The sequence below is a fragment of the Hypanus sabinus genome, chromosome 1 (genome assembly GCF_030144855.1).
Source record: "Hypanus sabinus isolate sHypSab1 chromosome 1, sHypSab1.hap1, whole genome shotgun sequence".
Taxonomy (NCBI): domain Eukaryota; kingdom Metazoa; phylum Chordata; class Chondrichthyes; order Myliobatiformes; family Dasyatidae; genus Hypanus; species Hypanus sabinus.
Window position 1 is genome coordinate 8,624,414 of NC_082706.1, and position 15,117 is coordinate 8,639,530.

The 15,117-nt window shown below is 40.9% G+C and overlaps 1 protein-coding gene across 4 annotated transcripts in view; it reads left to right on the top strand.

Moving 5' to 3' along the window:
• Positions 1-14,732, top strand: part of LOC132391065 (zinc finger MIZ domain-containing protein 1-like) — a 258,401-nt gene extending 243,669 nt beyond the window's left edge. For all 4 annotated transcript variants that reach the window (XM_059963774.1, XM_059963782.1, XM_059963793.1 and 1 more), the window contains 2 exons: positions 7,747-7,992; positions 10,320-14,732. In XM_059963774.1, the coding sequence (XP_059819757.1) occupies positions 7,747-7,992; positions 10,320-10,427 (354 nt within the window). In that variant the 3' untranslated portion in view covers positions 10,428-14,732. The remainder of the gene's footprint in view (positions 1-7,746; positions 7,993-10,319) is intronic.
• Positions 14,733-15,117: the final 385 nt, after the last annotated feature.

Sequence of the window (15,117 nt, forward strand, 5' to 3'; positions counted from 1 at the left end):
TGTCCATCTTTCTTGGCCTTTCAGTACTTGATAGGTTTCAGTGAGATTTCCCCCATTCTTCTAAACTCGAGTACAAACCTAGAACCATCAAATGCTCCTCGTACGTTAACCCTTTCATTTCCAGCATCGGTGGGTGTAGATTTCTATAATGTTTTGTATCTCAGTTCTACCATGGTTTAACATTCTCTGTTTTTATTCATGTTTACATCTCCTCTAGGAGTATCATCTGTGATTGACAAGCTTACACACTGTCTTGGATAGCATCACAAGTGTCATCCAGCCTCTTGTTCACCACCCTCCATTCCCTCTATTTCCTACAACCCTCTCCTTCCTCTGCACTTTAAAACACATTTGATTTCAAATTTCTCGCAATTCTGATGAAGGTTGCCAACCTGAAACGCTATCTCTGTTTCTTTCTCCGCAGGCGCTGCCTGATCAGCCAAGTTCTTCCAGCATTTTGATTTTGTTTCAGGTTTCCAGTTCTGCATTCTGTTTTTATTTTGCTTTTCCATCTTGCTTGTCCATCGCTATCCAATTTTGCCTTGTACTCTCACTAATACTAGTTCATCTTTCCATCTTATACCCTTTCCCCTGTTTATCGATATTTTACTCTTTCTCAAGCCTGCTATTTCTGGGTTTTCTTCAGTATTGTTGTATGTGCAATAATATAGTAACCTGAAACATCACATTTCACCACATCCACCTGACCTGCTAAACGTCTGAGTAATTAAAATATTCTAATATCTTTTCATATGAAGGTGGCGCTTTCTGGGCAACTAGTAATGGAGTAGATAAGAAATAAACTTAGCCCCTGTTCTTACCTTGTCTAAGCAGAGGGAACTTGGAGGATACTCCATCAAAAATGCCAAATGCAGGTTAATCTGAAAGAAAAGATGCCACGTGCAGCTGTAGAAGAAACAGATGGAAACACACAACTTGAGTACAGCAGGCTGCGCCAAGGTAGCCTAGTTAAAGTATTTTCAGGACAATTTTTCAGTACACACATTCTAGAGCCAGCCAGAGAGCAGGCTACTCTAGACCTGATATTGTTCAACAAGATACATTTTGCTGTAGGTGTGTTTATGGCAGAAGTAAGGATCAAGAGTGTTACAGCTCAATTTGATGTGGAGGGAGGTAATCACTTTAACATTATGGCCTTGTGTCACTACCAGCAGCTATGGTAGTATAAGGTTTTTTTTTGTTACCATGAACGATAATAAGAATTTGGTACATAGTGATCAAAATTTTGTTTCATAAGCTTTACTCCTTAGGTATGTCAACATTGACAATAAAGTTAATGATATTAAGTATTAGCATACGGAACTTGCCTCAAGTAGCCAAGCTGACACCATTAGATTACACTCCAATTGATCATCCAATATATTGTATCACAATCACTGTTTTGTAATTGATAACCTAACTCTCAATGTAAGAGCTCTCTAAAATGTAACTCAACTTTGTACTGAGCGGTAATCTCTCTTCGGCTGTCCGTTGATTTTCGATGATGACTGAGACCTGGGCAGGGTTGTATGGAGGACTGGCAGTTGCCCAAGCTGCAAGTCTCCCCTCTCCACACCACCGATGTTGTCCAAAGGAAGGGTATTAGGACCCATACAGCTTGGCCACACATACAGTTTGGTACCGGTGTCGTTGCAGAGCAATGTGTGGTTAAGTGCCTTGCTCAGGGACACACACACACTGCCTCAGCTAAGGCTCGAACTAGCGACCTTCAGATCACTAGACCAACGTCTTAACCACTTGGCCACGTGCCTCACTGAATGGTAATATTGTTGTTTATCACAGCGTGAGTGGCAGGAATGGAAATCTACATCTAACCGGTACGCCTCTAGATTTCAGGCCAAGGATTTGGTAACCGTGAGCACCCCTCCTCCACAAAAACCCCTAAGACCTAAGCTGCTTACGTCCCTGTAACTGTTCATTTAAGCAAGTGCCAGTTATCTTAGCTAGATGTCTGATCTATCCATTGGGAGTGTTTAGACTAGAGGCTTAATGAAGGCGATTTTCTATCTAATGGAAATGATATGAGGGGATAAATATTTGCTGAACTCATAGAAACTAGAGATCCACATCTGTGAGCAAAGATGTTTAGTATGATATTTTCTGAGGGAGTTTGGTAGTACATCTACAGTAATGGGATTGATATACAGTAGAAATGATATAAATGGGTGATTAATGGTTGGCACATACTTGGGTGCACAGCTCGTTTCGGTGCTGTATCTCTTCTCACTAAAGACATTGAGTAAATAATAGCTGACCAACTGTAAGGCCAACTTAAAGCCAGCTTGGATCAGTTATTGCATCATAAGGCTGCCCTGTTAGTGCAGTCTTTCATCGATTCTATTGTGGTTATTGGATTTTTTGAGTTGTCGTCGTCGTGGCTATCCCTCGAGGTTGAGGATGATGGTCTTCATTCCGTTGATCACAGAGTGAAGATGCCTGTGCGTGTATTTGTTGAGTATCCCTGTTTGAAAATGAATCTCAGGGTTGCAAAGTACTGAAGTAATTTTATGTATTGCACTGTACTCCAGCTGCAAAAAAAACAAATTTCATGACATGTGAGTAATGATGAACCTGATGCTGATATGGGTCTCTATTGCGGCCTGAGAGTGGGAAGGGGGCAGGGAGAGGAGAATCATCTTTGGGGAAAAAGGGAAGGGAAAGGAGAGGTAGTGGGAAGCACCAGAGAGATCTTCTGTAATTACCAGTAAATCAATTGTTTGCAATCTAATGACCTTGCCTGGTGTGTCAGGGGTGAGTGTGTCTGCCACCTGCGCCACACCCCTCCCATGACACTCTGCCCTCACCATTCCCAACATTCTTAGCTCTTGCCAGATTTACAAACCCGCTCTCAACTCCACATTAACAAATATAGTACTGTGCAAAATTCTTAGGCACCCTAGCTCTATGTCGGTGATATCTACCTGTGAGTTGTGCACAGCACTAGAAATGGTGACATATATGTACTTTGATAATAAATTTACTTTGAATTTTGATTAATGTCTGTGTAGGGAAAGAAAGAATGTAAATAGAGGCAATCTGTGGAACGGCTTGCAATGTGTAGAGTCACCAACCTAAGAGGCAGAGTTGAAGTTCGTCTGGTATCATGGTTGTAATTTTTATTAAGAGATCATGTAAATGTCTGCCATGTTCTTCTAAAGAGCTACAACTCCAAGTCAAACCTATCCTATTCATCTCAGAACCGTCCTAACCTGACTAAAGTGGATTTGAAGCAAATCAGTGCCTGAATAACACTGAACTGAAACGTAAGTGAACTGCCTCACCATTGTCCCTCAGTCGTTCCATACCGTATGGAAGCTCAGCCACTGCAATGCCGAGTTCCCACTTTGTCTGCAGCTGGTCCCTAGTGGTTCCCTTTGACTGGAGGGCATGAGGTGGTCTTATCTTTGAAAGGGTGACTTGTGAAGTGCAAGTCTGGACAGCAGAGTGTGTAGCAAAGACGTATGTTGCCTGACAGAACAAGGAGGCAAAGTAGTGTTTCACCTGCCCCTACCAAGAGCTAGGCAATTACACTATCAAGCAATCCCATTGGACCAGTTAGATCTGATCTGTTACTTCAACCTCCAAACGCATGCCAGATGAAATCAAGGAACCCTGCACCCAGGTGTCCACCATATTTCTCAAAACCACCTAAGCGACAATCTGTTCCCGAATGAGAAAGATTGGAACCCAATAGACATTTCTCTCCCTGTCAGAACAAAAGATGAGGTCACAAAAGCAATATCTTTGTTCCTCTGTTCATGAACAGTAGCTTACTGTTCTGACAGAACCACAAAACAATCTCAGGTGACAGTGGAATTCTGGTACACTGTAACTTGTGCAGACTGTGAAGTTTCTTCACCTTCACGCCACTTACACCCTTGGTATTTCAGGTGATACTAAAGGTCCACCCCTCGGTGCTGCTACTCATCCTGCCAGTGAGCTGGTGGTTAAATTAGTGGTTGGGGCTGTGGTCACTTAGAAACAGAATATTCTACAGTGACAAATCACAGAGAATTCTGTATGAGTAAGCTGTCTTAGAGATATACACATATGCATTTTGAGCTGTATTCATCATAGAATCCAAAAGAGAATGGATTGAAGAGACTAGTGATAGCCATGCTCACTAAATTGAGTCTCCTCAGCTGAGACTGTTTTGAGAGGTGAACCTCATTCTCTGCTGTCATGGCCTCCTCCCATTCTGATTGCCTCCTTCCTTTTAGTTAGAAACATTGAAAATAGGTGCAGGAGTAGGCCATTCGGCACTTCGAGCCTGCACCGCCATTCAGTATGATCATGGCTGATCATCCAACTCAGAACCCAGTACCTGCCTTCTCTCCATAGCCCCTGATCCCATTAACCACAAGGGCCATATCTAACTCCCTCTTAAATGTAGCCAATGAACTGGCCTTGACTGTTCCCAGTGACAGAGAATTCCACAGATTCACCACTCTCTGTGTGAAGAAGTTTCTCCTCATCTCGGTCCTAAAAGGCTTCCCCTTTATCCTTAAACTGTGACCCTTCGTTCTGGACTTCCCCAACATCGGGAACAATCTTCCTGCATCTAGCCTGTCCAATCCCTTTAGAATTTTATATGTTTCAATAAGATCCCCCCTCAATCTTCTAAATTCCAGTGAGTATAAGCCCAGTCGATCCAGTCTTTCTTTGTATGAAAGTCCTGCCATCCCAGGAATCAATCTGGTGAACCTTCTTTGTACTCCCTCTGTGGCAAGAATGTCTTTCCTCAGATTAGGGGACCAAAACTGCACACAGTACTCCAGGTGTGGTCTCACCAAGGCCTTGTACACCTGCAGTAGAACTTCCCTGCTACTGTACTCGAATCCTCTTGCTATGAATGCCAACATACAATTCGCCTTTTTTATCGCCTGCTGTACCTGCATGCCCACTTTCAATGACTGGTGTACAATGAGACCCAGGTCTTGTTGCACCTCCCCTTTTCCTAATCGGCCACCATTCAGATAATAATCTGTTTTCCTGTTCTTGCCTTAACCTAAAGTAAAGGAAGAAAGCAATCTCTCTGCAAATCTGTATAAGCACAAGATATTCTACTGGTGCTGAAGGAACACAGCAGGTGAAACAGCATTTATGGAGGGGAATAGCAGGTTGACATTGTGGGTTGAGACCCTTCATCAGGACTGGAAAGGAAGTGGGTAAGAAGCCAGAATAAGAAGATGGGGGAAGGGGAGGAGCACAAGCTGGGAGGTGATGGGGGAAAGCCAGGTGAGGATGAAGGTGGAGGATGAAGTGAGAAGCTGGGAGATGGTAGGTGGGAAGAGGTAAAGGATTATAAACCTTTGGCAGCTTTAAATTTAGAATGCATATGGGTGAGTCTGCATGTGTGTCTGTGAACATGTACTTTGTGTTGTAAATTTCAAATTGATCTACCCAGAATAGAAATATAGAAAACCTACAGCACAATACAGGCCCTTCGGCCCACAATGCCATGTCAAACATGTACTTAATTTAGAAATTACTTGGGGTTACCCACAGCCCTCTAAGCTCCATGCACCTATCCAGGAGTCTCTTAAAAGACTCCATCACCTCCATCACCATTGCCAGCAGCCCATTCCACACACTCACCACTTTCTGCGTAAAAAAAACTTAACCCTGACATCTCCTCTGTACCTACTCCCCAGCACCTTAAAACTGTGCTCTTTCATGTTAGCCATTTCAGCCCTGGGAAACAGCCTCTGACTATCCACATGTTCAATGCCTCTCATCATCTTATACACCTCTATCAGGTCACCTCTCATCTTCCATCGCTCCAAGGAGAAAAGGCCAAGTTCACTCAACGTATTCTCATAAGACATGCTTTCCAGTCCAGGCAGCGTCCTTGTAAATCTCCTCTGAGCCCTTTCTATGGTTTCCTGTAGTGAGGTGACCAGAACTGAGCACAGTACTCCAAGTGGGGTCTGACCAGGGTCCTATATAGCTGTAACATTACCTCTCGGCTCTTGAACTCAATCCCACGGTTGATGAAGGCCAATGCACCGTATGCCTTCTTAAAGAGTCGTCCTGTGCACAGCTTTGAGTGTACTATGGACTCAGACCCCCAGATTCCACTGATCCTCCTCACTGCCAAGAGTCTTACCATTAATACTAGATTCTGTCATCATATTTGACCTACCAAAATGAACCACCTCACACTTATCTGGGTTGAACTCCATCTGCCACTTCTCAGCCCACTTCTGCATCCTATCAATGTCCCACTGTAACCTCTGACAACCCTTCATACTATCCACAACACCCCCAACCTTTGTATCATCAGCAAATTTACTAACCCATCCCTCCACTTCCTCTTCCAGGTTATTCAGATTATCACAAAGAGAAGGGGTCCCAGAGCAGATCCCTGAGGCACACCACTGGTTACTGACTGGTGGCGCAATGGCATCAGTGCTGGACTCCGAAGTGAAGGCTCCTGAGTTTGAATCCAAAGAAAAAAGGGTTGAGTCAGGAATGTTCATATTGTGACCTGGTTAATCCGAAAGGAGACCAATCCTGACACCATGCACCAGACAAGAATGGCTGACTGTCTGGTGCGACACACTTTAAAAAAAAACTACTGGTTACTGACCTCCATGCAGAATATGACCCATCTATACCTGATCTTTGCTTTCTGTGAAGCCAATTCTGGATCCCATGCCTCCTTACTTTCTCAATAAGCCTTGCATGGGTTACCTTATCAGATGTCTTGCTGAAATCCATATATACTACACCTGCTGCTCTACCTTCTTCAATGTGTAAAGTTGCATCCTCAAAAAATTCAATCAGGCTTGTAAGACACAACCTGCCTTTGAAAAAGCTATGCTAACTATTCCTAATCATATTATGCCTCTTCAAATGTTCATAAATCCTGCCTCTCAGGATCTTCTCCATCAACTTACCAACCACTGAAGTAAGACTCACTGGTCTATAATTTCCTGGGCTATCTCTACTCCCTTTCTTGAATAAGGGAACAACATCCGCAACCCTCCACTCCTCTGGTACTTCCCCCATCCCCATTGATGATGCAGAGATCATCGCCAGAGGATCAGCAATCTCCTCCCTTGCCTCCCACAGTAGCCTGGGGTATATCTTGTCCAGTCCCGGTGACTTATCCAACTTGATGCTTTCCAAAAGCTCTAGCACATGCTGTTTCTTAATGTCTATATGCTCAAGCTTTTCAGTCCACTGTAAGTTATCCCTACAATTGCCAAGGTCTTTTTCTGTAGTGGATACTGAAGCAAAGTATTCATTAAGTATCTCACGAGGAAATCTGCAGATGCTGGAAATTCAAACAACAACACACACAAAATGCTAGTAGAACACAGCAGGCCAGACAGCATCTAGTCAGCACCCTTGTCCTGACGAAGGCTCAGCCCAAAATGTCGACATCGCTTCTCCCTATAGATGCTGCCTAGCCTGCTGTGTTCATTAAGTATCTCTGCTGTTTCCTCTGGTTCCATGCACACTTTTCCACTGTCACACTTGATTGGTCCTATTCTCTCATGTCTTATCCTTTTGCTCTTAATGTTGGAATTGTTCTGGTGTTTACAGGATATTAGTCCTTAAGTTGGGTGATAGGCATCAGGAAGGGCCATAGTACCTTTACTTTGATATATTTGTTTTCTCAATTCTATTACTATTAAAGCATCCGGAAAAGGTTTGACTATCTATGGTTGTCTCATTGTTTGATACCATTCTTTTAGTTTCATCTTTTCTCCACAGATTCCTCATTCTACTACAATAGACCAACCCCACCCTACTATGCAGCAAGGAGTCCATGCACCCCACCTTGGCACTCAGTCAGGGCAGCCACTGCACCACAGAAGCCCTTCCCAGCACCCGCGGCAGCTCCAGCAGACAGGCTCCAGCGCCCATTCACATGGTGAATTGACGTTTAACCCATCTTCAGTGATGGAAGGTCAACCAGGTGGTCAGGGAGCAGCTGATGTTCCAGAGCCTTCTCTGGAAGTAAGTGTGAGAAAATTTTCTATGAATGTTTTCATCCACAGTCAGCAGCTTCCTTTAAGTATATAATATATTAGCCACATGACTACTACTCACTTCAAAAAAAAAGTCAAAATAACTGAGCAGGTCAGGCAACATGTTGGAAGCAAAACGTAGGTTAACACTTCAAGATTTGAAGACAATTCATCATAAATGATTAACCTCACTCTTGAACATCTTGGAAATGTACAAGCCACAAGTGTATTTTAGATTCCAGAGATGTTTTCAACACCACACTTTATTTTGATCAGTTGTGTGCACCAGGGCAAAACATTTGATGTTAATTTTCTGTTATGAAAACAAAATGCTGGAATCACGCATCAGATCAGGCAAGTGGTTAAGATTTTAGGTTTAGAACCCATCACATAACCAAGAAAAGGAAAAACAAGGTAGTTTTCAGTAGCAGACAAGGTGGGGAAGGGATGGTTCAAACAATGGAAGTATCTCTGATAAGGTGAGACTATAACTTAATGTAGCAGTGTGTATCACATTATGCTACTTTGCTTGTAATGTACATATAGTTCTGCTACGACATGCTAAGAAACCTCACGTTTAGAAAATTACAAAATAAAAACTGTGTCATTGAAAAAAGGGAGTTGGAGCTGAAGAGTTTCATACTCACCATAACTAAGATATTTTTCCCACCACAGGATTTTCAAAACTGTTTATTTTGTTACTGCATGCTAAAGTCTGGCTGAGGCATTATTTAATAGAATGTTGTTGCATGTGACAATAGAAGCAATTGCTTGTCAGCTTCCAAGAGCTTCCCGCAGTGAAATTAGCAGCCTGTGTTTGTAAGAGACAATGATGTCTCATGTCTGTAGGGAGGTTACATATAAAGAGGTTGTTTTCCCAAAACAGCTTTTCTTTTCTGTCAGTTTCAAAATCACTTGGCTTGCGTAATAGAAATAGTGTTCCCTAGTTCATCAACTGAGTTACGTCCAATTGCATTGGAGAAACATTATTGCAGAACTTCCTCTGTTTCTAATAGCAAGGATGTGAAACATGTCCATCAAGCCATGCTATACAAATAGAGAAAGAAAAGTCAAGCCAAAATGATAACAGACAGAAATGGTGTGTTCTGACTGGGAAAGAAAGAGTGAGTGGTGATTTCAACACTCAGACTGGAAGGCTGCAGCACACTTGATTGGAATATGAGGTTATAGAACGTACAACAGTACAGGTCCTTCAGCCGGTGTTGTGCTGACCCTTTGATCTGGGATTAGCTTAATCTAGCCCTCCGTATTTCTTTTATCCATGAGGAACTTGTTCCTCAAGTTTATGCTGGCCCTTCATGTTACAGTGCAGGAAGCCACATCCAGAAAGGTCACAGAGGGAGGATGGTGAACTAAAGGGGAAGACAACTAGAGGTTCAGATCTCTCCTGCAGACTGAATACAGGTGTTCTGCAAAGTGGTCGCCCATTGTGATTTCTCTCAGGTAGAGGAGGGAATGTGAACTATAGATTGGGAGAAGTGCAGGTGAATAGCTGAGATGCAGGATATAAAATTAAATGTGTTTAAGCAACACGCACAAACAAGCTGGATGAACTCAGCAGGTCAGGCAGCATCTGTTGAAAGGGGCAGTCAACGTTTCCAGCCGAGACCGTTCATCAGGACTAAAGAAGGAGGGGGCAGGGGCCCTATAAAGAAGATGGGAGGAGGGTGGAATGTGCCAGGTAAAAAACCAGTCAGAGGAAAGATCGAGGGGTGGGGGAGGGGATAGGCCAGGGAGGTGAAGAAGGAATGTAAGGGGAAAGCACTATGGGTAGTAGAAGGCAGAATCATGAGAGAGGTGATAGGCAGCTACAAGAGGAGGCAGAGTGAAAGTGGGATGGGGGAAGGGAGAGGGAGGGAATTACCGGAACTTGGAGAATTCGATGTTCATACCAAGGTGTTGGAGACTACGCAGACTGTATATGAGCTGTTGTTCCTCCAACCAGAGTTTGGCCTCATCATGGCAGTAGAGGAGGCCATGTATGGACATATCCAAATGGGAATGTGAAGCAGAGTTGAAGTGGGTGTCAACCGGGAGATCCTGTCTGTTGTGGCGGACAGAGTGAAGGTGCTCGACGAAGTGGTCCCCCAAACTGCGTTGGGTCTTGCCGATGTAGAGGAGGCCGCACCGGGAGCACCGGATGCAATAGATTACCCCAGCAGACAAGTGAAGTAGGCGGACCACTGCGTTTTCAAAGTTGGTTTTTTTTTTGCTTAACTTGAAACTGTTTCAACCCTATATCAACAGGATTTAAATATCCTTAAAATTTTGAAATTGTTTGTCCTTCTTTTCTAGCTTCTTCCAGAGATTACAAACCCAGATGAACTACTTTCCTATCTAGGACCTCCGGATATGCCAAACAACAGCAATGATGACCTTCTGTCCTTGTTTGAGAACAACTAAATATTCTTCCTTTTTATCCACTGTGTTAACTCTAGCTTCATCTTCACTGAAGCTCAACTGAGACTCCACACTGCCTTGCACTGCTGACAGTGAAAACCTATTGACAGATTTCTCTGTGGATAGTACTGGTAGGAGACCCATTGCAAATTGCTGTCACCTTTTACAGTTCTAAATCTCTTTAGAACCCTGGAACACAGATGAGATTTGAAACATTGACAAGTCAGAAGAAACCAGCTAATTAGGGAATCTTTTAATCTTTAGTTATTAATGCCACAAATCTTGTCTGCATTTTTAAAACATTTGAAGGCAAAAGATGGGAAATACTTCAATTCAGCAATTAGCTTTGAGCCACTAATTGCAGGTTTGTTATTTGGCTCAGATGTTTTGTGGATTATTCTCCACTTTCACTGTTGAGGTGAGGAATTTTACTAGGAATCAAATGCCTTGCACAGGAGAAAGCTGAGAAACAAACCAGAGCTCACAAGCCCCTGTTATCAAGTACAATGATTTTCCTGGATCCCTGTACAGTTCCATTGTAAGGAAGAGACTGGATGGACTCTCACTAACTATATCTTCAAACTCACTGAAGAAAATGCAAAAAAAAAATCATGATCAATTACGAAACAAAAGCACAAAGGATTCTTATTGACCAAGGTAGGGACACTACAGCACTGAAAGGAAAGATGATTTCTTCCATGCTGTAATGAAACAGTATCACTGCCTGTATTTCACAACCTGTGATAAAGATGTTGGACATCATATCATTGTAATATAAAAGGAGTACGCAGAGGTGATTAAATGACAGAACTGTGTTATTATCCCATTTCAATTGCCCTAACCGCTTCCTTATTTTTGTTCATTTAAAAAAAGAGCATTCCACATTCTTAATGTAGACTTATCTGAACACACCAATGCAGTTCTACAGGCTGTGGCTTTTGTACCAAGTTCATGTGCCACCAAAAAGGTTTTTTTTAATATATCTAAAGTACTGTGGTATTGGCAAAACAATTAAACAGTGCCCAATGATTATTAAAATGCTGCTGACGATCATTTGCAGGTGCAAGAAACCTTTTTTTAAATGTACACTGTGATGAGAGAGATCGTTTAAAACAATGCAATTATTGCAGAAAATAATAATTGTCTTGAAACTTGTATTTACAAATTACTTCCGTAAGTTTTGAGGTGAGGGAAAGGGAAAAAGGGAGATGGAAAATGTATGTTCTTTTTAGTTCTTTTGAGCTACAGCAGCTTAGGATTTCTGTGAACTATTTAAGTCAGTTGAGGTATGTACTCAATATTGTTTGGGTTTAAGTTTATTGAATCTATCTCCTTAGATTATCTAGGATTGTATTGAAATTTGTAAGACAATAAAGCTCTTGTTTAATTTCTATAGCTTTTTATATGTAAACTATTATTTCCTGTTAGAAAATTCAATTTCAATGTAGTAAACTATGCTAAAAACAAAGTCTTGCTTCTGTGTCAGTCTTGGAACATAGAGAAGGGACTGCTCCTTTAAAATATGAAATGGGATTTAAAATCAATCAAAAGTGTTTTGAATGTTGAAAGTTTGCAGAAAGTGGCTTGGAAAAAGACAACTTTGGATGTAATTCTTGCAAAAGATCATATACAGTAAAGAGAAGCATGTTTTCCCTCTCTCCTCCCCCCCCCCCCCCCAAATGAGAACAGGGGGAAATTAGTAAATTTGTGTCAGTTTTCACAAAGATGCTGTTGGCTGTTGCGAAAGTTAAGGGTGTGATGGCATTCAAAAAGCAAAAGGAAAAAATAGATTTCTACAGTAAATGAGAAAGCAGTAGAATGTTAGAAAAGGAGTGGGAGGAGCACAACTGATATTAAAAATCAGTGTTGTTCATTTTCAAGACAGAAACAATATAGTACAAGATAAGACACTGTCCAAAGGAAGTGATTGTATCTGTATAATATCATAAGACATAGAAGCAGAATTGGGCCATTTGGCCCACCTAGTTCCCCATAACACAATTATGTTACATTGAGAACCAAATGCACCCATTCCCCCGACATTAAATTTTATCTTTTGCTTTTTTGCACAGCCATCATTTTGTCAATATACTCTTGCAATTTTCCCTGGCATGTCATAACTAATTGCTGTGCCTCTTGGCCACAGATTTAGATACTGCTAAATGATCATCCAAATTACTGACATATTTAATAGACAAGAGTAGTTCAAGGATAAGCCTGGGGAATAGCACCACCCATTTCTGGCCACCAGAAAACTTGCCTACATTCAACAGAGTTAATTCCCCATTCTAAACATCCTAACCCATTCTAGAACACGATTTTATAATTCTATGTTAGTCCTTTTTTTCCTAATCTAATACCACAACAGAAAGTCTTTGAAAGTCAAGTTCTCTACATTTTCTGCTCCATCATATCCATCTCATAAGATGTAGAGGTGGAATCAGGCCATTTGGCCCATTAGGTCTGCAGTGCCATTCTATCTTGGCTGATTTATTATCCTTCTCAACACCATTCTCCTGATCTCTCTGTAGTTTTTTTAATGCCCTTACTATGGGAAACATCCTCTCTGCCTGTAGATAGGTTTCAATGAGACCCACCACCCTCATTCTTCTGAGTTGTATTCCTCTGTAAATAAATTTGTTTCTGAAATTCAAGTTGGCTGTTTCTACTTTTTTCTAACTTCCTCTAGATCTTCAGTAATTCTGTTTTTAAATATTCTCTATTGCCACATTATACAGAACCTGGAACAGCCAAGTCTTCCCTTCAGAAGTGAAAATTCCATTACTCTCCAGCATTTCAGAACATGTATATTTTCAAAGCAACCTTCAAATATAATTATATTTACCACGTCAGGGTGTCCTTCCTAAAACTATTGCCTGGTTGTCTTATGTAGACTTTACCAAGCCAGGGCTGGGCTGTTGAGCTGTTATGGCTCCCATTGTCTGAATTCATAATGTCTCAATTTCAAGGTATACTTGGGAAAGGATGCTATTGATTGTATGCTAATGAACCTAATATGGCATCAACAAAGTGCACTTTCACTACTTATTCTGCAACTAATAACAATCAGCTATCAGTTATTAACACATTATAAATTTTTTATCATTATGTATTTTTTTCACTATACTGTTTTTTTCAATATAAGAGAAATGTGCCACAATAATTATTGTTTGAGAGTAACCACAAAAACATTTGTGCTGAACGTGGTTTCTGGCATATGGCTGGCTGCAGAACACACACCAAATGCTGTGTGCAGATAAAACGCTTTGGTATTTTCAGTGGAAAAACAATGCTTTGTAAGAAAGTAATTTTACAAGTGCCAGTAAAACTTCTGATTTTGGGAAATTTATTTTTTTATATACCTAAATGTTCCTCTTTTATTACTCTGCTCAAGTTAAGTTTGGAGTGCTTTAAAATATTATGACCAAATTAGCTATGGAAAATACAAGGAAAATCTGTTTTTAAACACCAAAACAAATTGTCTTACTTGCGTGCTCCTGCTTAATGCTGTATATAGTAATCTGTGGTTGTCTCTGTTCTGATGTACTGTTACTGTTTGAATACATGCTTAAAATGCTTTAGTACCAGTAGAAAAACTCTGTTAAGTCACATATATTTGCAGATTTATCTCAAACTCTGCTTTCAATCCAAATTGTATCTATTATAGCATTTGAAACTCTCCTTTCCCTAAAATGCAAACTTCCACCAGGGCATTGTCTGCAGCTAGCAACTGTTTTAAAGTAACCTGATAACACACAAGGCCCTATTGAGAGTGGTAAGGAGCTCCCATCCCTCCCCTAAAAGAGTCAGTCAATTGTTACCTAATTCTTACCAACCACAAATGTAGAGAGGCATTAGACAGAAATCAATAAAGGGTTTTTGTGCATTCAGTTCTCCCCTTTGTTGCTTAGAAACTTTAAATGATCGAACTAATATAACTTGTTGCCCTGAGTGAAATTAGTTAAATTGTTACAGACAAGAATTAGATCTGGGTTTGGATCTATATGGCTTAGTTGCTTGTTAGAGAGCAGCCAATGGAATTCCAGATGCACTTCTTTATGCTGAAGCTAGTACATTATCTACCCCTGTTTAAAATTCTATTGCAAGTCTTCCTTTAATGACACAATTCTATTTAATTTTAATCTGAATTTATAGACTCTTTGGAGTCTCTGTAAGCATTCACACGTCGAATCAAAGGTTCAACATTATTGATATGAAATGGAAAAATAAGTATTCTTGTTTTCAGAGTAAAAGTGGAACTTTTATTGTCTGTGACCTTGCACAAATAAAATTGAAATGTGTTCTGGGTGTCCTGCATTTCAAGGTTCCTTTACATTGTATTAAAATATTTTGCCCTTTCTCTTTGGCTTTTCTGGCCTTAATCATGCTGTAATCTTTGCAGTTAAGATAGTAACTAATTGGACTTGGTTCATCAGGAATAAAAATGTGAATCATCGTGCAACCTAAAAATGCACATAATAGTAAAACAACAGAATCAAATAAAACTACATTTACTACAACCCAACAGTATACCTATTGCAAATTCAGATATGCTTGCTAATAATTTTACAAGTAAGACTTGCCATATTTAATGCACGACCGCAGATCTTTGTCATATAGGTTACATAAAAATACATGGAAGTTTTTCTTCTTTTGCAGTATCTAAACCCCTTAATGATACATCTTTTAGTCT